Genomic DNA, 20647 nt, shown 5'->3' with positions numbered 1-20647 from the left:
CATGACATTTAGCAAACTGGAAGGGTATGTTTAACAAATATATTTTGAATTTCTGAAAGGTTTCTTGTTGGTATCAAGTTTAAAAATGTATATATGTACAGTAATATAGAAAGATGATAGCATATGATTTTTTACCAGTTAAAATTTTTTAAATATTATAAAAAGAAATAGTATCTGAATATGTACTGTTTTTACTGTTTGCTTTCTCAAATATACCCATCTTTTAGCAGGCAACCTCATCAAGTCAGATATTATACAATCGGCTGAGATATGACGTCATTTCTAAGTGACGCACATTAAAAAGGGGGTGGGGTATAGTTGGCTGAATGAAAAATGTCACAGATAAGATTTTGAGTTGAGGGAATTTTTAGTTTTACGTTTAGCATCTTTTGTGGGAGTTGGATTTCTAGCATTTTACAGCAAAGAAATGAGTTTTACACAACCTTGTATTGAATTGAAGATTTTATTTAGCAATTCACTAAGCAAATTAGCTTCGAGCAAAAAAATGCTTGACTTTAATAGGATTTACACTTAAAAGCTTTACCAATGTAAATTGATGTTTTTGGTGTAAAAACATTTAAAAAAGGAATATTATATATGAAAATATGTTTATTGTGAAACGATCCGTTGTTTCAGTTTGCGTTTGTATTTTTCATTGAAGAAGGAAAAAATATGATTTGCCATGCCACTCAAAATACGTTTTATTAGTGTGTGTGTGTGTGTGTGTGTGTGTGTGTGTGTGTGTGTGTGTGTGTGTGTGTGTGTGTGTGTGTGTGTGTGTGTGTGTGTGTGTGTGTGTGTGTGCGTGCGTGTTTTTGTTGTTGTTTTTTTGCTTATGTCATTACTTCACTTGCAAAGTGTATCACGTGATAATGAAATTTGACCAAATGATTTGTTTTGGATTGAATGAAAATGTTTTGTCACGATAAGAAGACAACATGGAGGCATTATTATTATTATTTATTATTATTATTATTATTAGCAGTAGTATTATTGTTATTGTTATGGTTGTTATAGTTGTTATGGTTGTTGTCGTTATCGTTATTATGATTATTATTATTATTATTTTCATGGATTATGTTTTCTCCCCTGCTTATTATTAAATAAAGTACACAATCATAATCTTTTGATTGCATTACTATTTAAATTGTCCCCAATATGGCTCATTTTTGAGAGCTTCACTATGTAACTAAGTTCAGAATATTGGCAACATCTTTGCTTTATTTGTGACTGAGACGATTTTGCTTACTTGTGGAATAGGAATAACGCCATTAAATTGGAGGGTAGGGGGAAATCCCGTGTATTAAAATGGTCTTATTCTAATGTGCATTTTAATTCAGTAAAAAAAAAAAATCAGCTGTATTTTTATTTGCCACCAGGCTGATGCCAGCTAATGACAAAAACGCAACAAAATTGTCGGGTGGGCTCACTTTATGCGCCCTTACACGGCCACAAGTGGGGTCCACGCGACCCGCAGCCTTAAGACCCTGCCCACTGGGATGAAACTACCCAATCACGGAAAATGCACGGGAGGATTGTGGCCAATGGGAGAGCAGTTGGAGGTGGGGGCGGGGGGGGGTTCCTTACCGCTCCAGCAAGAAACGGTGAGGGTGTGAAGCCCAAGGAGCCTCGTCGAAGACACGCATATGCCACTCGTTGCGCGTGCCAGTAATTTGGGAAGGTGTATGCAGTGCACGACCGCGTGTTCGCCTTTCCAGGTAGAACTGAAAAAAGGGGGACCGAATTGGGGCGACTTGGCCAAGCCGTTCAGGACAGGTGACATTCCCAGCACACGAGGTAAAATCGACTCGCACGAGTGATGCCGTAGAAGCGTCCGTCTCTGCGGCCAGCATACATGCAATATTATTATTGTGTTTTTTTTCTTTCGCGTTATTTCTTATTAGTATTATTATGAGTATTATTCAAATTTAACGCGTATGAGCGAATTTACAAAACGCGTGTGCTTGCTGGCTGTTTTATTTTGAATTTGCGACGCTATTGATGCTTTTAAAAAATGCAAACAACTGAATTTCATGTCACGAACGTCATATATAATAATGTGAGAATACAATTAATTAGATGTCAATGCGTATTCCATGCCATTCGTTTTTCAAAGAAATTGACAAAAAAAAACAATGCTTTTCTCTTGTGGATTGCTCAAGAAAAAAATTGAAAACATTTTTCAAAAACTATCCTTTGTACCTCGTGATTTGTATTCTAAATTATATTTTGCGTTAAATCATGTATAAAATGAAAAACAGATCGCTTTAATTTTAGTCAATGAAAGAATATAAAAATAAACATAGACAAGAAAAAAAATAATAGTAATGATAGGGCGACATTTCCCGGTCAATAAATTATAATGTTACAATAATTTTAGATGTACATTTATTTCTGGGTAAACTCTGCCCTTATTAAAGAGATATATTTCCTGTTACAAATATTACAGAAACAAATCAGTTGTACTTTAGTAATCCATGAAATTATATCATATATTTAATCATTTTAGACGATGTATAGCACACACAAACACATATATACATATATATATATATATATATATATATATATATATATATATATATATATATACACACACACACAGACATATATACTGTATATACTTTGGGTATACAAATATACATATATATGTATAAATATACATATACATACACGTATGCATACATATAGACACACATATACACACATTTATACATATAGACACACATATACACACATTTATACATATAGACACACATATACACACACATATATATATATATATATATATATATATAAACACACAGTTGGCAAGAGCAGCAATAACGTTTTGTCTCGTTTTGTTTGGGTTGTGCAGGAGGTGATGGATGCAAGCCTGCACATCGGACGCATGATTGTGGAACACAGGAATAACGAGGATATCTAAACACACGCACACGCACGTTGGATATCCAAAATCCCGAGTGCATCTTTCCTTTTGACTAAACAAGCAAAACGAATCAGACGATTTGATTGACGATGGCGAGGAGGCAAAGCGCACCGCCGATGTGAAAGGAGCACACCGGGCCGCATATGCAATTCTCCCCTCCTTCATCCTCCTCCTCCTCATCATCGTCGTCACAAGCATCTGCGACAAGAGCGACGAAGCGGCATCGACATGAAGGAGAAGTCGAAAACCGCGGCAAGGACTAGACGGGAAAAGGAGAATAGTGAATTTTATGAGCTGGCTAAAATGTTGCCGCTCCCATCGGCCATTACGTCGCAGCTGGACAAAGCGTCCATCATTCGGCTGACCACTAGCTACCTGAAGATGAGGATCGTCTTCCCGCAGGGTGAGCCAGAGTTGCATTATTTTCATTGGAGATTATATTTAAATATTTTAATGCATTTTGAATTTAAATGCACGGATGGTCAATGCAACATGTGGTGGAAAAAAATATGTCGAGAAAAATTGGTAACCTCAATTTCACATCACTCACCAATGAGCAAATGTATCCACAATAATTTCACATTGCAAAGCAACAAACTCCAACTCACGGAGACAAAAAAACTTAATAATCTAGTAAGAACGTATTTAAAACCATTTCAACCGACTGTAAGGAAGTGCGTCGGTATTCGGAGCAGGTTTGGCCTTCTGAATCCAATCACTGCAAGTGGAAGAGTGGTCAAAAAGTGGATGTGACATTGATCGAGCTTGCAGCTTTGCAAATGAAGCAAAGACCTCCATCTTCATTTTTTTTCGCCCACTATAGCATATAAGGCAGTTTCTCTGCAGGCTGCGTGACTGCGAGCAAGGCGCTGCTATTATGGCGAGGGCCCTGCAGGGCTTGTAATCACCTTAAGCCATGTGAGCGCGAGGAAATACGCGCGCGCGCGCACACACACTGGCACACACACATTGCACTAAACGCTCTCTCTCTCTCTCTCTCTCTCTCTCTTTCTCTCGCTCTTATTAAAAATACAAGTGGATAATATGCAGCGTGTTATCTTTTTTTAAAGGCTGTCATTGTCACGCATTGTTCAGACTATTTCTACGATGATTCATAATTGTCGTACGATAGTGTCGATAGCGAATAACGCCAATAACGATGACCTGCATAATGAAGCGTCATTATTTACTTTATTTATTTTTCGTTTATTGGCCATTAGACTGAGTTCTCGTTAATTTTTTTACAGACCGCCACAAAATATAACATTTAAATTAAATGCAAAATGGTGTGACTTGCAATGCCCTGTTTTTAATGTCTTTTTTAAAAAATATTCAGGTGCGGTTAAGATGTATTTTTATGGTTTGTTATTTTTTAAATTATTAAAATTATTGCAGGTTTGGGTGAAGCTTGGGGTCATACAAACCGAACGAGGCCGTTGGATAATCTTGGGCGTGAGCTGGGGTCTCATCTACTGCAGGTCTGTCATCCATTTTCTTATTCTTATTATTAATATAAGCATGGTTATGGTTCTTATTATTATTCTGCAAAGTAGTTTTAAAAATGTCACTTTTTATTTTTAGACATTGGATGGCTTTATATTCGTTGTGGCTCCGGATGGGAAAATAATGTACATTTCAGAGACTGCGTCAGTGCATTTAGGACTATCCCAGGTCGGTTTTTCTTTTTTTGTTCCTTTTGATATAATTTTGCATGCCCGCACACGTTCTTGATCGGAGTTGTTCTCCACAGGTAGAGTTGACCGGAAATAGTATTTATGAATACGTTCATCCAGCTGATCACGACGAGATGACAGCTGTGCTGACGCCACATCAACCTTACCACTCACATTTTGTCCAAGGTAAAAAAAAAATCTCCATTGTATCAGAGTTTGAATCTCATTATTCTTGTCTATTTGTTATGTCATGAGCGTGCTCAGCGCCTGCAATCATTGGAACAGACGTGTCAGTGTTAAAGTGACGCATGATTGACGCACGGTGTGCGTAAATGTCGCCAAAGTATACACCTGGAAGTATTTAGTTGGCTTTCTTGAGCCCTCTGATTGCTTTACTTTACTCATTTGTGTTCTAGTCACTCTAGAGGCCCCGAATAAACTTCATTTCAGTGTTTGTTAATTATGTATTAGTTTTTTAAGTGCAGATACTATCGTGTGTTTGTACTGTAATAATATGTATGATAAAAGTATGGTAATCCCCCAAAAATAAATATATATATTTTTTTGATTGTCCTTCCAGAATATGAAGTGGAGCGTTCTTTCTTTCTGAGAATGAAATGTGTGTTGGCAAAAAGGAATGCAGGGCTTACCAGTGGTGGATATAAGGTAATATAAAAATGGGATTGGATCCGTTTTTTTTTTAAAAATCATAATTGGTCAATGCAACAACATATTTTTGGTTAGCCTAATGTGACAAATTGCTTCCCCACATTTGGAACAAAGGAAAAACAAAATTACAAACCTACATGCCCCTTAGGAGCAAACAAGGCATGCTTTATTGTGGTAAATCACACTGTTCCTTATAAATATCAATTAGTTTGATTTCAAAGTTGCTCCAAATGAAGTGATTGTTTTGGTTCCAAAATCTTTGTTTTCGCGTTTCACAGGATTAAAAACAACCAACAAATAAACCACGAATGTGCATGTTTTTTTTGCACATTTTTTTGGACATGAATACATTTTCCCTCCTAAAATCACATTCCATTTCAGGTGATCCACTGCAGTGGCTACTTAAAGATCCGTCAGTACAGTTTAGACATGGCCCCCTTTGAGGGATGCTACCAGAACGTGGGCCTGGTAGCAGTGGGGCACTCCCTGCCCCCCAGCGCCGTGACCGAAATCAAACTGCACAGCAACATGTTTATGTTCAGGGCCAGTTTGGACATGAAGCTCATCTTCCTGGACTCCAGGTGAGCTTTCGTTTCCAAATGACCGTCATTAAGTTAAGTTTGCGAGTGCCACCTGATAACAACCAGATTTGCCTTCCCTAGGCAGTAAAACATAGATATGGTTCGTTTGATATTATTGTAAATATTATGATTTGTTTATTTTTAACAACCTAATCATGTTACTCCAGGGTTGCCGAGCTGACAGGTTATGAGCCGCAGGACCTGATTGAGAAAACTCTGTACCATCACGTGCACAGCTGTGACATCTTCCACCTCCGCTGCGCGCACCACCTCCGTGAGTGTGCCCGGACACATGCGGACCATTATGCACGCAAACGCGCTAAGCTCTGTCATCTGTGTGATTCCTCTTATTACCCCCCCCTTTCAACCCCCTTCAACCAGTGCTGGTAAAGGGCCAAGTCACCACTAAGTATTACCGTTTCCTGGCCAAGCATGGCGGATGGGTGTGGGTGCAGAGTTATGCTACCATCGTCCACAACAGCAGGTCATCGAGACCCCATTGCATCGTCAGTGTCAACTACGTCCTCACGTGAGTCGAAAAAAAGATTTGGGAAAATGTTGAAACTTACATTGATGGGGCCATTGGTCGTTCCGTTGATCACGAAGTGGACTTTCATGTAGTCAGCGAGTGATTTTCTTCCCACATAATTGCACGGTGGCGGACTGGAAACAAGTCCAGGGTGTAGTTTGGAAGGCTCTGGCCTCCTTTGTGAACCCGGGTGTGATTATTACAATCTAAAAAGAAAATGACAACAAATGTAAATATACATACAGTATATAGATATACTGTACTGTATATAAATACTGTACCGGTATATAGAAATTGGATTTGGATTAGCCTTTATTAGTCTCGCAGTGGACAAATTTACATTTCACAGCAGCATACTTATAGAAGGAAGAGGAAAGGAAAGGAAGAAGTAGAAAATCAAAATACAGGAGCTGCTGTAAAGGCAGCCACTCTCGTGGTGCCATCTTGAAGTCAAAACAACAACAAAAAATTAAATAACAAAAAAATGAGAACACAAAGACAGTCATTCAATCTTAAGCACTTTCTGCACCCTCTTTGTTGTATGCAGCAGAACTAGATAAAAGAGGAGAGGATCAAAGCGTCCTTTTCACCAGTGGATCAGGGACGTCGTGGTAGAATGTGCACATCTCCTACAAGCTCAATGTAAAAAGCACACACAAAGCTGTACAATTCATTGATGAAAAGAGATTTTCTCACATCTCCTGTCCGACGTAAATCCGCTTCAATTCCAAGCAGTGACAGTTCCACATCCGCATTGGCGCTCTGCGCTGACGCTCCTTTCTCCTTTATATAGCTAGGTTGTGTTAATCCAAGATAGATTATATATATTGTAGAAAAGACACATCCCCAAATACTCTCTTCTTGACAAGAAGTTGTTGTTATGAGAGCACAAATCACACTCAGGGCAACAAGACAAACATCGGGGTTGAACCCCATCAAAAGGCCTCTACTGCCGCTATCGATCGGCAGTGTAAAGAAAGCAAAGTCGATCGAACAGGGCGGGGGCTGGTGGGGAGGGCTGGGAATCAATAGCTATCTCCCAGATAGTGCACGACAGATTGTCCTTAAGTTCGGCTCATCTAACGTGTCATATTTAAGTGCGTGTAACGCATCCACACACACACATACATATCCGACAATTTGGTTTTTCGCCGAATCGAGACGGGAACAAATCGACGGTGTTGTTTTAACATTTCAGAGCAAAACAATTACTGACAAACAGCCAACAAGGCGCCATTAATAAAAGATGTCGGGAGCCACACCGCTGGCGCATTTCAGGCGCAAGGTGGTCTGACATTGACCCTAGGGTGGAATTCGGCTAACACAGCTGAGTTTGCACAATGGCCCGACATTATTGGCTCAACCACGAGTCAGCAGGGTGCAGATAGGACGCCCCCCCCCCCCTCCCTTTCCCGATGAAAACGTCGCAACTCCACCTCGAAAGAGCAAATAACACTCACTCGCTGGTGGGCTATCCAAACACAGCCTTTCTCCTGAGGTGTTGTACATAAAGAATGGGTCATATTTAGAGGCCTATTAAAGAGGCTGGCGACGCGGGGTCACGGGTGGGCCAGGGGGTTTAAAATGCCAGGCGGCTGCTATTACATACTGTTGATGTGATAAGTTATAATGGGCTCATGTTTGCTGAGCACTTGACACGAGAGCCTCGTCGCCCCCTTGCGCGCTGACACTGGCTGGAGTTCAACACCGGTTTGAAATTGTCAAAAGTGCAATCGCTGAGGGGCAATCGTGCTTGAACGCTGGAAGAAGAGCGTTTTAAAATTGTCCCCGTTGCACTCCTAAGACGAAAACACGCTAATGATAAATCACAGCGAACCAAAGGGTTGAATCTTACGATCCCATCACTTTACGGGGTCAATCCGTGGTAGGGTATGAGGATAAATGCTAGCTTAAGCTTTTATACGTGACGCCTGACAGCGTTTTGTATCAATGTGTAAAAGGGACACGGAATACAAGGGAATGCAGCTGTCGCTGGATCAAATGAGCCCCACCAAGCCGGCTTTTCCTTACACCGACAGCCTCAACGAGGACAGGAAGAGCACAAAGTCACGTCTGACACAGTCAAAAGCTAAAGTCAGAGTGTCACCCTACCCACAGGTAATCGACTTTGATAGAACAAAACAAGGGGGGAAGAACGCCAGGCTTGATTGTCACGCAGATTCCAAACATGTCTTCCGGCCTCTCCAGCAATTTTCAGCCTTCAATCCAGAACGTTCTGAGTCGGACCAAGACAGCCAATGGGGAGGGAGCCCACTGACGGAGGCCGCCTCGCCTCAATTGTTGGATCCCAGCGAGGCCGCGGAAGCATCGTGCGCCTACAGACTGTATCCGGATTCTGGCTCCCTGTGCTACGGTTTGGGTCTCCTGGAAGAGGACCTTGCCCACGCCCAGACCCGCCCTCTTGCGACCACCTGCGATCGGGTGCGATGTCAAAGCGGACGATACTTCCTAGGAGCCCCCCAGTCTGGACGAGAGGTGTGGTGGGATGCCACGCGCTCCGTGCTGGCCCTTCCCAAACCATCTGCGGACAACAACGAGGGCTACGAAATCACGTCCTACCACGCCGCCTTTCACGGTGAGGTGCCGCAACCATCTGTTTCTGGAAATAGCTCTGGCCTTGCTGCCCCTACTGGTAGCGGCGTTCCAAAATGTTATTATGGGACACGCCAAGTTGTTTATGCCGTGTCTTGCCAGTGTGTCGATTGCTACCATCTGTTTTAAAAAAAAAATGAAAGCCAAGTCATTTCACAATGCGCAGCCTCAAATCACGGTTGTCTGCCTGATTCAATGGCGCGCAGATTCAGTGCAGAAATTCTTTCCAATAAAATATGTGACAGGAAACACTGGCAGGAAGTAAAAAGCCTTTTTTTCCCTCTGATTTTTAAACAGGACGAGGTCACTGGGATGAAGACAGCATCATGAGTTCGCCGGACGGTGGTGGCTCCACCAGTGATTCCGGCGAGCGCTACCACGGGGACCAATTCCAAGCGAGCCCTCGAGAGCCCAGTAAGATGGAGACCCTGATTCGCGCCACGCAGCAGATGATCAAAGAGGAAGAGAGCCGCCTCCAGCAGCACAAACCCCCGCTCAACGTCTCCAAGACTCACAGTCCATGTTTCAACTCTTCTATCCCTCATCACTCGCAGCTCACCATGCCCAGTGTGGTGTGCCGGGGTCCCGGCGCCCCGTGCATCGACCTCCCTTCCGAGCGCCTCCATCACCGTGTTAAAGTTCCCGGTCCTTTAGACAACGATGACAATACAACAAGTCCTGGTTCCCTCTCTCGCCTCAGCAGTCCCAGTTCAGATGTCATCGCCAGGTCCGGTCTCCCCCTCACCAAAGACTACATGCAGACGGATCTGTCCCCTCATCAGTCGCAACCTCAAGGAAGTCCTCTGCTCTATACACCCCAAGAGAGGCAACCTCTGGACAGGCAAGCGGCCTACGCATTGACTGGGTATTCCTTGGAACACCTGTATGACCCGGAGAGTCTCAGGAGTTACTCGGGACTGGCCTGTGGGGGGGTCCAGTATGACGTGGCGTCTCACGTGAGGATGCAGGCCGAGCAGATGCAGGGACACAAGGCCACCTCTGTGATTATCACCAACGGGAGCTGACAATATCTGACGCTGGCGAGTTTGCAAAAGCCGAAGAAGCAAAGGCAGCCGCTTTGGGTTTGCGTTGGAAGGGAAAACGATTGCGATTGGAATGGCGGCGAACTGAATTCCATTTCTTCCCGCAGAGGCGACACAAGTTCTTGTCTGGTTAAACATCAAACCAATGTTTGCTGCCAAAATGTCTCACACGCAATTGGCTTTGTTGGTTAATCTGTCTTGGATTTCCAGTGGCCGTATGAGAATGTGTCGCTCCGCTGGCTCCCTTTTCCTCCACCACGGAGAGACGTAGGAGTAATGGCTTACTCAACAGCCCCCCCACCCCAACCCTCCTGCCCCTCTCTGGTGTAAAATCTCATTGTATTTATTTGTCAGTGGGCTGTTTCATTAGGTGCCATCCATCTCACGTTTCGGTGTTTAAATGTGCAGCGGAAACAGCAAACTGAATGCTTGTTTGTAAAACTGCTACAATCCAATACGGTCCAAATATTGTTCACCTAGATATCAGTTTGAGAGAGAAATAAAATACATCACATTGTTTACATATCAGGATATAAATGTCCGGCAGATTTTTCATGTAGCATAAGTACCATCTGCTATCAATCTTTCTTCACATGCAATTTGTTTGTCTGATCGAAAAATAGGCGGAATGTTTTCTCTTGTTTAATTTATAATGTAAATATCTCATGATCAATCTTTGGAGAAGAGGGCGAGATTATTTATTGGTTTCAAAAAAAAGTTGTTTGAATCGGAATACAGTTTCGAAACAAACAGTGTGTTTGTGTTGATTATTTTTCATTTTTTGCACAATCTGATTGAAATATTGTGCCGTCACACAGATGAGAAAATAAACATTTAAAAATATATATTCTCAAAAGAAAGTATGTCATTCTTGTAAATAGAACAACCAAAGAATTTAACGTGACCCAAATGAATCAAAAACTCAGGATAAAGCACAACAGAGACTAAATTGGGTGCTAAGTTTCCTATTTTTAAGGATACGGCTTGAAATGATATCATCCAGTCAAGGGCGGTGTGATATCAATCGATATAAAATGATATTGTAATGCAGTGTTAAATAATTTTTATTTTCAAATATTCTACCAGGCCAAATACCAAAAGTTTTTAATAACCAAAACAAAATTCTGCGCAACGACAGATTATGCTTATACGTGGATGAATACTACTTGATAACCACTGATATCATTCAACGATTAGACAACCCGTATGACTCTTTTCACTTCCATGACATCCGGCTCTTTGATTTCCATCAACTTTGGACGAGGTTTGGCTCATCCACAAGACTCGCAGATGAAAAGCTGACGACGCCGAGATGATACGACTTCTCATTTGCGGCCAACATGTCTGCTCGTAAAGTTCGTCGGGATAAAACAATCAAGTCAGCCTCGTTTCCGTTCATGTCGTAAATTTATACTCAATGAAAGACCAAAGATTTTGTTTTGAAACATCATTTATTTTAATTCCCCCATTTCTTTTCTGGACTGGCTAGACACGTATGATTGCCATGGTGATCCCTACTTATATCTACATTGATGGTTTTGCGCGATTCCTAAACGGGCCAGGACAGCTCTATTGTTGCGCTAACATGATGTCAGCGCTTCAAGTTGAAACATCATCCACTATCATCATCTGTTTGCCATTGCGCTTGTCATCATACGTGTCATGCGTGAGCTGGACCTAGTACAAGAGATCTTAACTAGAGACACCTCAATTTATTATAAAGAGTCTTCAATTGACATGACAATCATTTATTTGGAATGTGAAAAGGAGCCCGGAGGACCCCTGAGGAAACAAACGGGCTAATGTAAAGCCTAGTGTTGAGATTTTAAACCCTGAATCTCAGAACTGTGAGCTTGATATGCTAATTGTATTCTTCTTTGTGTCATATTATCAAGTGTATGTGTCTATATATATAGACAGACAGACAGACAGACAGACAGACAGACAGACAGACAGACAGACAGGCAGGCAGGCAGGCAGACAGACAGACAGACAAAGACAGACAACTCAATAACTACAGAAATCTAGATCTATCTAGCTAGATAGTTAGCTAGATAGAGATATATAACTAATACTACTACTACTACTACTACTACTACTAATAATAATAATAATAATAATAATAATAATACATTATTTCCTTTCCAGCAGCTCCTGTATTTTGTTTTTCTAGTTCTTTCTTTCCTTTCATCACTTTGCTGCTGTTAAATGTAAATTTCTCCACTGCAAGACGAATAAAGGTACAGAAAATCCAATCCGATCTATTAATAGTACTAGTACTAGTACTAGTAATAGTAATAAGTAATAATAATAATAGTAATAAGAACAACAAGAATAATTCAGATGCTGGCTTAGTTAATGGACATTCGGAGAAGTGTGTTTCCAAAATTGTTCAATTTGCACACATTACGCCTGCTGTTCGCATTTCTATGAATGTGTGTGCATTTTCGCCGAGTCTGGACCTGGTCACGGTCTGGAGGCATCAGTAACATCTGACATGATCATGTGAAGCTCTGCCAGACATCACCTCTGCACCGATTCCACGAGCGGGATCACAGATGCTAGAGAACAGAGTAAAAATGTTGTCTGTGTGTGTGTGTGCGTATTTAGAGCTGGTGTGTTTAAATATTACAAAAGCTGTTCTTTTTTTTTTGAGGGTGTGGGAGGGTCAGGAAAATTGGGCTTTTGACTGATGTGGCCTCCGGGCTTTTACACTTGGCTTCACATGAGGCTAAACATAGGCCATTTGCCCAGACTCACATGTTTACACCCTCCTCCCCCACCTTCTTCCCACTGTACCCCTTCCTCCCGCATACCCTTGAGAGCACTCCACGACTCCACTACAAGTACTCTATTGTAAATGCAATAAATTACAGTATGTTCAAAAGCAAAAATGAAAGTATTAGGAACATAAGCTCCTTTTAGGGAGTTATGAGTGAAAATACTGCCAATCACTTTTGAATTGTTTTTTTAACTAATTCACAGCCATACGTGTGCAAAAATGTCCACTCCAGTTCCAGGGTTTTTGTCATTGTCACTCGAATTCCAGGATCCACAGAATATTGAGTTTTCGGACTACATAAATATTCACCACAGCGTTAGAAACCTTACTTTCTTCTTTTATCATAAAGAAGAGTTAATTCCTAAATTATATGGGTCTGGAATTATATGAGCTTGAAATGAGGGTGGCTGTCCAAAATACAATGCAATACATACAAATTGGTTTATAAGGTGCTTTAACAACAGACGTCTGGCCAAGTGCTTTATTAGCACCCAAGCAAGAAAAAAACAAAACCTGGACGTCATATTTTTGGTTGCGAATAAATTCGTGAATGGCAATGATTGAGTTAATTTACAGAACAATAGCATATGCATAAAGAATATGGAGCGATTCTCCCATTAATATAATGTAAACACAAAAATAATAATAATAATAAAAGTACTTCAGAAAAGATTCAACCAAACATGCTCAGTTTTCAAGAAAAAGTTTTCAAATGATCCAGAGCATAACTTGAATAAATACTTGAAAAGTTGACTGCGTTTCATGATATTTATCATCAAATCATAATTTAACCCTTTCAGGCGCCCTATAACCTGATATCACAAATATAAATACATCATTCAAAAAGCAAATCCCGTTTTGTTCATTATTTCATTCCTCGCGCCAAACTACCCGCCGCAGCTGTTTTGCATTGACTTATTGCAGATCGGGAGACAGCGCAGTTGTCGCGGGACGACATCGTTGATATGATCGACTGCGTGGTTAATTTTCAGGGTTGGATGGTGAACCGCACAAAGTGCACACACACAAGTACACAGGTGGCAAGGCTCAGTGGAGCCCCCCCCGCCAATGTCGACTTGATTGATTTCAGGTCCCGCATCGAGGGACAATTGCATATTCATACATCAATTTAAGAAATTCAGCCGAGCGCTCGGTGGGGAGTCCTTCTCCAGAAGCCACTCGACTATAAAACGCTTCAACATGTTTCGTGAACTTTACGGCTTCCGTGAGCATAAACGTGCCATTGTTGAAAATGGTGCCTCTTTAATGCATTGTTGTATAAAAAACAAGAGTGGAAGGTGGGTGTGGGTGGGGAAATGAATCCAATGTGCATCCAATTATTTTTCTAAGCGCTCGCAAAAGTGTGCACCATTGCCGCTCAAGTCGGTGGTCAAGGATTGAAGTGTGCGGGGGTTTGAATAAACATTCCGTCCCCCCCTACGACGGAATGGGGGGGGGGGGCTGCTGACACCTCGACTGCAGGCCTCGCTGCACCGCGTCCTGTCTAGATGTTCGGATTGGCTGGGGCATGATATTGAGGTCATGCGGTCGATCTAATTGGCTGAGCCAGGTAAGTGGGGTGGGGTAGGGGGGGGGGTCTTCTTTCCGGCCCACTTCTACAAAGTGGGCCGGAAATAAGGTTCCTTAGCGTGTTGGAGCACCTGACTTATGACTTTGGAATTGACTTATAGTGAAGAAGATGACGAAGGAAATAATGAAAAATACACGACTTTTCATTTAGCGTGACGTTTTAGTTAGCATTCCCATTGGAAGGTCGTTACGACTGAAACCACGTTTAAGAAAAGAAGTTAAAAAAATGTTCATTCAATGTTTTTTTAAGTTACTTTAATGACGGGTTTGCTAACGACATGATTTCTAAATGCAATTTCTACCTTAACTTACACTGCCGTTCACAAATTTATTCGGGAATTGAAAATATGACATAGAGTGCCATTCCCGAATTTTTGCGGTTTTGTTTTTTTCTTATTTGGGTGCTGATAAAGCGTGGCCATGGCCTCTGGCAATGTTTTTCCCTTCCACAAGGGGGCAGCTTTCCCCTTTTATCCATGTTGGCGCTTTGTTCCATCTTCAGCTGTTGTTAAAGCGCTGTATAAACCAATATGTATGCATTGCATTGTATTTTGTACATCCGCCCTCATTTCAAGCTGAGATAACTCCAGGCAAATATAATTTAGGAGAGTTTCTGATGAAAAAAGAGAGTATACATTTTTTTACGCTGTATTGAATGTATATGTAGTCCTAAAACTCAATATTTTGTGGGTCCTGGAATTCGAGTGACAATGACAAAAACCCTGGCACTGGGGTGTACATATTTTCGCGCGTCTAGCAATGAATAACTTAAAAAAGTAATAAAAAAAAGTTTACTCAACTTTTTTTTAAGTGACTGTAATGACGGGTTTGCAGACAAGAAATTGCCAGGTTATTTCTAAACGCCATTTCCGTCTTGAAAAGCGTTCAGAAACGCATTAGAAAACCAGCTTGATTTGGAAAATGTACTAATCCTTCACAGAAGACATTAAGAAAAAATGATTACACTATCGTGACACACGCACACACCCTGGCAGTGCTCGAAAAAAAAGTGTGAATCTAATGCCCTGCGATCCTGTGAATCCCTTTGTTCCCGATTTCATGCTTGATTTGGCCACAGCTTGAGTCTGGCTGCCGGCGGCGTTTTCGTCTATGCTTTCACTGTCGCCAAATTCGAAGGTTGCGTGCTTGCGTCCCCTTTAAAAAGCTTCCCGACACATGTCGCGGGAATTGTTTGTTTGTTTGTTTGTTCAGATTGTTTGCATCTTAGCCTCCCCGCTCCCCCATCCATGCAAACATGTCATCAACATGTGCCATGAATTGTATGCATAATGAACCCACTGGTCGTACTTGAGCGCTGTACTGATACGTAGGCTATTGCTAATAGACGTTAGCTTCGCTCATATTCTGATGCCGTCGCACCAGTCAGGCTCCCGTCCCCCTGTTCTCGAGCTCCCCCTCCGGATCGGCTAAAAAATTGTGACAGCTGCGTGATGGCGAGGCCAAAAGGAAGCGAGCTGGAAACAGACAAGGAGAAAGGAAGCCAGCGTTCCCCAGAGAGCGAGGGAGCCGGTGCGACGAAGCTCCAGCCGCCGCCTGCATGCCAATGAGGAGATTCCCCTGCAGTGACTGCGGCTGCAGCGGTGGCGGTAGTGGTGCTGGCGTTAAGGTCGGGGAGGGGGGGTTGCCAGATCAGCGGGAGGTGGGGGCCCCCGGTGCTGACATTGGACCACCGTGCGCTTTGATTGTGACACCTCTCATAAAAGAGCTCAACACTGCAGGGAAATGATAAAAAAAGTGACTCGTTCAAGGTGAACGTGGGGATTTTGCATCGAGACTAAAATGGCAAACCCCGTTTTGATGGGGAACGACGCCCGTGTCAAGATGGCTGCAATATTGAGGTGTTTGTTTTTTAGCCTGCTTGAGTCTACCCGAAAGAAAGCCAGAAACACGTGACCACTTGTTTCTGTTAATTCATTCACTGCCATTATCACATTTATTCGGGAATTGAAAATATGACGTAGAGCGCCATTCCCGAATTTCTTCGGGTTTTGATTGTTCATGCTTGGGAGCCGATAACACGCTGGCAATGGCCTCTGGCAATTTATTCTTTTCCACAAGGGGAGGCATATCCCCTTTTTCGATGTTAGCGCTTTGTTCCGGCTTCAGCTGTTCTTAAAGCGCGATATGTAATCAGTTAGTTTTTTTCATATGCTAGAGTTCATTTAGCTATCTATTTGATATCTATTTGCTATCCATTATCTATCCATTTGCTATCTATTAGCTAAGTGGCTGGCTAGCTAGCTATCTGGCTGGCTATCTATTAGTTATATAGCTAGTTGTCTAGCTGGCTATCTATTGGCCATCTATTAGCTAGCTAGCTTTCTATGTATTTGATTTACTTCTGGGTTGAGTGAACGCTGGCACGTGTGGCTGCCGCTGCTCACCCACCGAAAAACTTCTCCTGTGACTGAAAAGTGATCTTGAGAGTTTTGAAAGGCGCTTATAAATGAAATTTATTGTTATTATTATAATATAAACCAATATGTATGTATTGCATTGTATTTTGGACAGCCACCCTAATGTCAAGCTCATATAACTTCCGACCCATATAAATTAGGAATTTACTCTTTTTTTTGTCTGATGAAAGAAGAGAGGCGAAGGTTCATTGAATGTTTATGTAGTCCTAATACTCAATATTCTGTGGGTTCTGGAATTCGAGTGACAATGACAAAAACCCTGGCACTGGAGTGGACACATTTTCGCACATGTCTGGCAGTGAATGAGTTAAGCTAATTTGTGACACCAAGGCTAACAGGAGCGCCGCGGCTAGCAGCATTAGTTAGCCGAGTGAGAGCTCACCCCTCCCCTGCTGTCCTCCTGACGAAGAATTAATAACTAATTATGTCAGGTCACTCGTCCAGATGGTCCTCTCAGATGGGTCCACAGTCTGAACCTCACCTCCAACAAGCACCTCTGACCCCGCGGCCCGCATCACCCATGGCAACGTGAATTCGGAAGCCTGAGGAATCAGGGGATGGACGGGGGCTCGGGGTGCATGTAAACAAGTGGAGATAGAAGGGATGGTTATTTTTCGGGAGGGGTTGGATGGGGCGTGGCAGATCAGTGCTGGCTGGCTGCCTTGAAAGGTCCATGAATACAAGACTCCCCGTCGAGGGTTCTGATCCCCACGGTCACGGTTCCGCTATTAGCCGCCACGTTTCTTGTAACGGACAGATGGCTCGGAGTTTGCGCGCACGCTTTCATTCAACGCACGGCCCGCATCAATGGACACAACCTGATACTCGTCTTTCTTGTCTCATTAGGAGGCTATAGAAACATAAGAACATAATGGTGGGGAATTAAGTGCCCGTGTGGATGTCAAAGGGGGATGCGGCGAAAGATTGTGACGAGGGCTAACAAGTGCACGGCGGGCACCCTCGGCTTTGCGCCTGATTAGCGCTTTCAACGAGGCTGATGGGTAAAAGACAAGTCCTCTGGGACGGAAGGGGGTAGTTTAAACAGGCGCTTCAACAGCGTGGGATGTGATGGCGGCGGGGAAAGTGGGTAATAATAAAGCTTCTAGCTGATAGGAAGTGGCGCGAAGGTGGCGAAGGCGAGCTGGGTTTAGCATTTGGATACGTGTCGGACATAGCGCGTAATCGGTTACGTCAGCGTCAAGGGATGAATGGAAATAGAATGATGAAATGGGAAAAAAATGCGACTTTGGCATCATCACAATCGGAATTCTGATGGTGGGCGGAGCCTCAAAAGTCAATCACAATTTGAGAACTTTTTATCGTGAACTATAAACCGGAGTCCGAAAACAATAACGATGATACGTCTACTTACGAAAGAAATTTCTTTGCGTGAAAATTCTGGAAGTGAGATGCGTTTTACATGTAAATAGCCTAATCCGTTCCAAGTCGAGGTATCACCGTAGACCCGTTGTCTGTATGCCAACCAGTGTTTCGATTACGCGAATAATTTTGATCTGTATCACTAAACAACCTTTTGGATGACTTCCAAGTGCAACAGTTTGCATTCAGACACCCTAAACGCCAAATTGCATGACGGATCAAACGGATTCAAACGGTGTTTATGTAACGCGAATCAAACAAATACAAAATCTTCCATTGCATTGAGATGATAACGCGCACTTTAATATTTTTTTTTTCAGCATATTTCAATCCTAGTGTCAAGGTTGAATGCTTGTACATTTTCAATCCGAGGACGGCTCTCATTCAAACTTATTTTTACGTTCTGATAAATCCAATTGAAGGACTCAAGTCAATGAAAAGATTCTTCATTTGGTCAAAGCATTTCTCCCTGTGCCGACTCTGCGCGCACGGCTGCTTTTCTTCTCGCCTGTTTTGCCTTTTCATTACGCTCCATAAAAGCGCTTTTGACAATTTGTCACATGGAATCCCTCGCCCACCCCCACAACTCCATCCCTTAAACTCTTCGGCAAACAGGAACTTTAGCAAAGCTCCTCAGTGTGAGCCCGGCTGGACCAGATGATGTCTCGGGCTGGTGTTTGAGCAAGAGGCACGGGACAAAGCAAGTTAAGAAGAAACCAAACAAAGACACCTTAAAAAGGATTTGAAATGTTTAACCACATCTCATTCAGTCGGTCACTTTCTCTTACGTCTCTGAGAATCAAGATGGATAAAGAGGTGGAACAAAAGTGCCAATCCTTCCATCCGAGCGCGCCATAGCCGTTAGCGTCATATTCCTGAAAGTTCTAAACGTCTGCGGAGGACCGAAAGCGATCGTTAGCTCGGTTGCTGTAAATGATCTGACGATGTGTTGTTAAACACGGATGATTACTCGCGAAAGGGGTTCATCGTGATAATTGTATTATTACCTTACTTGCTTTTCTGCCGCTAAGAGTCTAACAAGATTAGCCTGCTGGTCACGTTTCGGCTCTCAGGCGAGCAGACAATGGGCTACTTTAGCAGCTGTCGGCTCATTGGGCGGGAGAATTTTGTTCCTGCCGTTTTAAAAGTGAGTGTCTTTTAATTCAAAGGTCATCATCATGATTTGTTACGACGCAACGACTCAGCGTAGTGGTCCATGGCGCCAACTACTTTCGCTGTGGGCTAAACAGGCTTGTAATGGGGGAGAGAAAGGTCTCAGTGGTTGCCATGGCACCTCAGGATAAACCGACTTTTATGGTCTTCAAGTTTTGCGGACCAGCCACAACACTTCTCAAGTTACAAGATATCCACGGCATGTTCACAGAAGTTATCCAGCACCTTACACTTGAGCTACGGCGGACGGGCTACCCTGAAAAATGCTTATTTTTGCTATTTTGTCAAGTAAATCATTATAACAGATCGGATTTCATTTTTGAAGTGTGACAAATATACATTGTACATTATTGTGTTTAAGTGCTTTGTGGGATTTTCTTATTTATTGTATTTTCCCGACTATATCGGGAGAAGGACGCTGAGCCTTGTACTGCTAGGCAGAAGACCGAGAGGAAGACCCAAGAGGAGGTTTATGGATGTGGTCAAGGAGGACATGAAGGTAGCTCGTGTGAGAGAAGAGGATGCACAAAACCGGGATAGATGGAGGACATTGATTCGCTGTGGCGACCCCTGAAGGGAAAAGCCGAAAGCAAAAGAAGATTGTATTTTCCCGATTATTTGGCACATCTAAAAGCATTTGATTTTCTCAAAATCCGGTAGACCTGATCCACGGATAAAAATTCGGATACCTTGGACGTCGTATTCTAAATGTCAGCGGTTGTGAAAGCGTCATATAAATAAAGCTGTATAAGATTGTATTTCTTTAGTGTAACTCCACCTAGTGGACGCACAACGTAACTGCAGCTTTTCCATGCGCCTCAAACAAAAAAGAAAATACAGTATACACAGCATATGCAAATTATATATTGCAATTTTTCCACACAATATACTGTTAGCCTCCTATTACATACAACACGTGTGACAAACTTTACCCCCCCCCCCCCCCCCTTGCGGAGTTTCATCGACGATGCCCACTTTTCCTGTGTCGATGTCCTCGGCGCTCTCCGAGGCCGTCCGATTAGCTAGTGCTCTGTAATCACTCTGGTGATATATTAGCACAATGCATTGATTAACCGATAATCCAATCACTCGCCTGTTATTGATGTTTGATAAAGCCCCCCCCCCCCCCTTTTCAACCCCTTCCCGCCCTGACAATAAAACTGCAACCACAGACTGCGGGTCAATAGGCACACAGGGAGAAGGAGTATCCTTGCACCTAATTGGCTTATGAAATAATACAAACATTT

The 20647-nt window shown here is 42.6% G+C and overlaps 1 protein-coding gene and 1 long non-coding RNA gene across 3 annotated transcripts in view; one reads left to right on the top strand and one right to left on the bottom strand.

Moving 5' to 3' along the window:
• The window catches only part of LOC148883732 (uncharacterized), a 73706-nt gene that overhangs the window by 35415 nt on the left and 17644 nt on the right, over positions 1-20647 (bottom strand). The window contains exons 1-2 of one of the 2 annotated variants that reach the window (XR_016118370.1): positions 7078-8336; positions 6422-6587 (exon numbers count right to left, since the gene is read on the bottom strand). This is a non-coding gene — a long non-coding RNA (uncharacterized LOC148883732). Of the gene's footprint in view, positions 1-6421; positions 6588-7077; positions 8337-20647 lie in introns of those variants that run through there. The other variant, XR_016118369.1, reaches the window with a different exon arrangement.
• LOC148883734 (single-minded homolog 1-like) lies at positions 1646-10849 on the top strand. Its single transcript, XM_089021345.1, has 12 exons — positions 1646-1797; positions 2858-3332; positions 4325-4407; positions 4511-4600; positions 4680-4788; positions 5183-5268; positions 5653-5852; positions 6020-6126; positions 6234-6381; positions 8343-8499; positions 8590-8977; positions 9292-10849. The coding sequence occupies exons 2-12, from the start codon at positions 3158-3160 to the stop codon at positions 10017-10019; spliced, it is 2271 nt and encodes a 756-aa protein (XP_088877471.1). The 5' UTR covers positions 1646-1797; positions 2858-3157; the 3' UTR covers positions 10020-10849.

Source organism: Hippocampus bargibanti, linkage group LG19 (genome assembly GCF_051943395.1).
Source record: "Hippocampus bargibanti isolate YZ-2025 linkage group LG19, ASM5194339v1, whole genome shotgun sequence".
NCBI lineage: Eukaryota > Metazoa > Chordata > Actinopteri > Syngnathiformes > Syngnathidae > Hippocampus > Hippocampus bargibanti.
The sequence above is the reverse complement of the archived record's forward strand: the minus strand, read 5'-3'. Positions and strand labels throughout refer to the sequence as shown.

Coding starts and splice junctions, on each gene's coding strand:
- LOC148883734 (XM_089021345.1), top strand. CDS start 3,158: ATGAAGGAGAAGTCGAAAACCGCGGCAAGGACTAGACGGGAAAAGGAG. Junction 4,789..5,182: donor CCACTCACATTTTGTCCAAG/GTAAAAAAAAAA, acceptor TTGTCCTTCCAG/AATATGAAGTGGAGCGTTCT. Junction 5,853..6,019: donor CTCATCTTCCTGGACTCCAG/GTGAGCTTTCGT, acceptor ATGTTACTCCAG/GGTTGCCGAGCTGACAGGTT.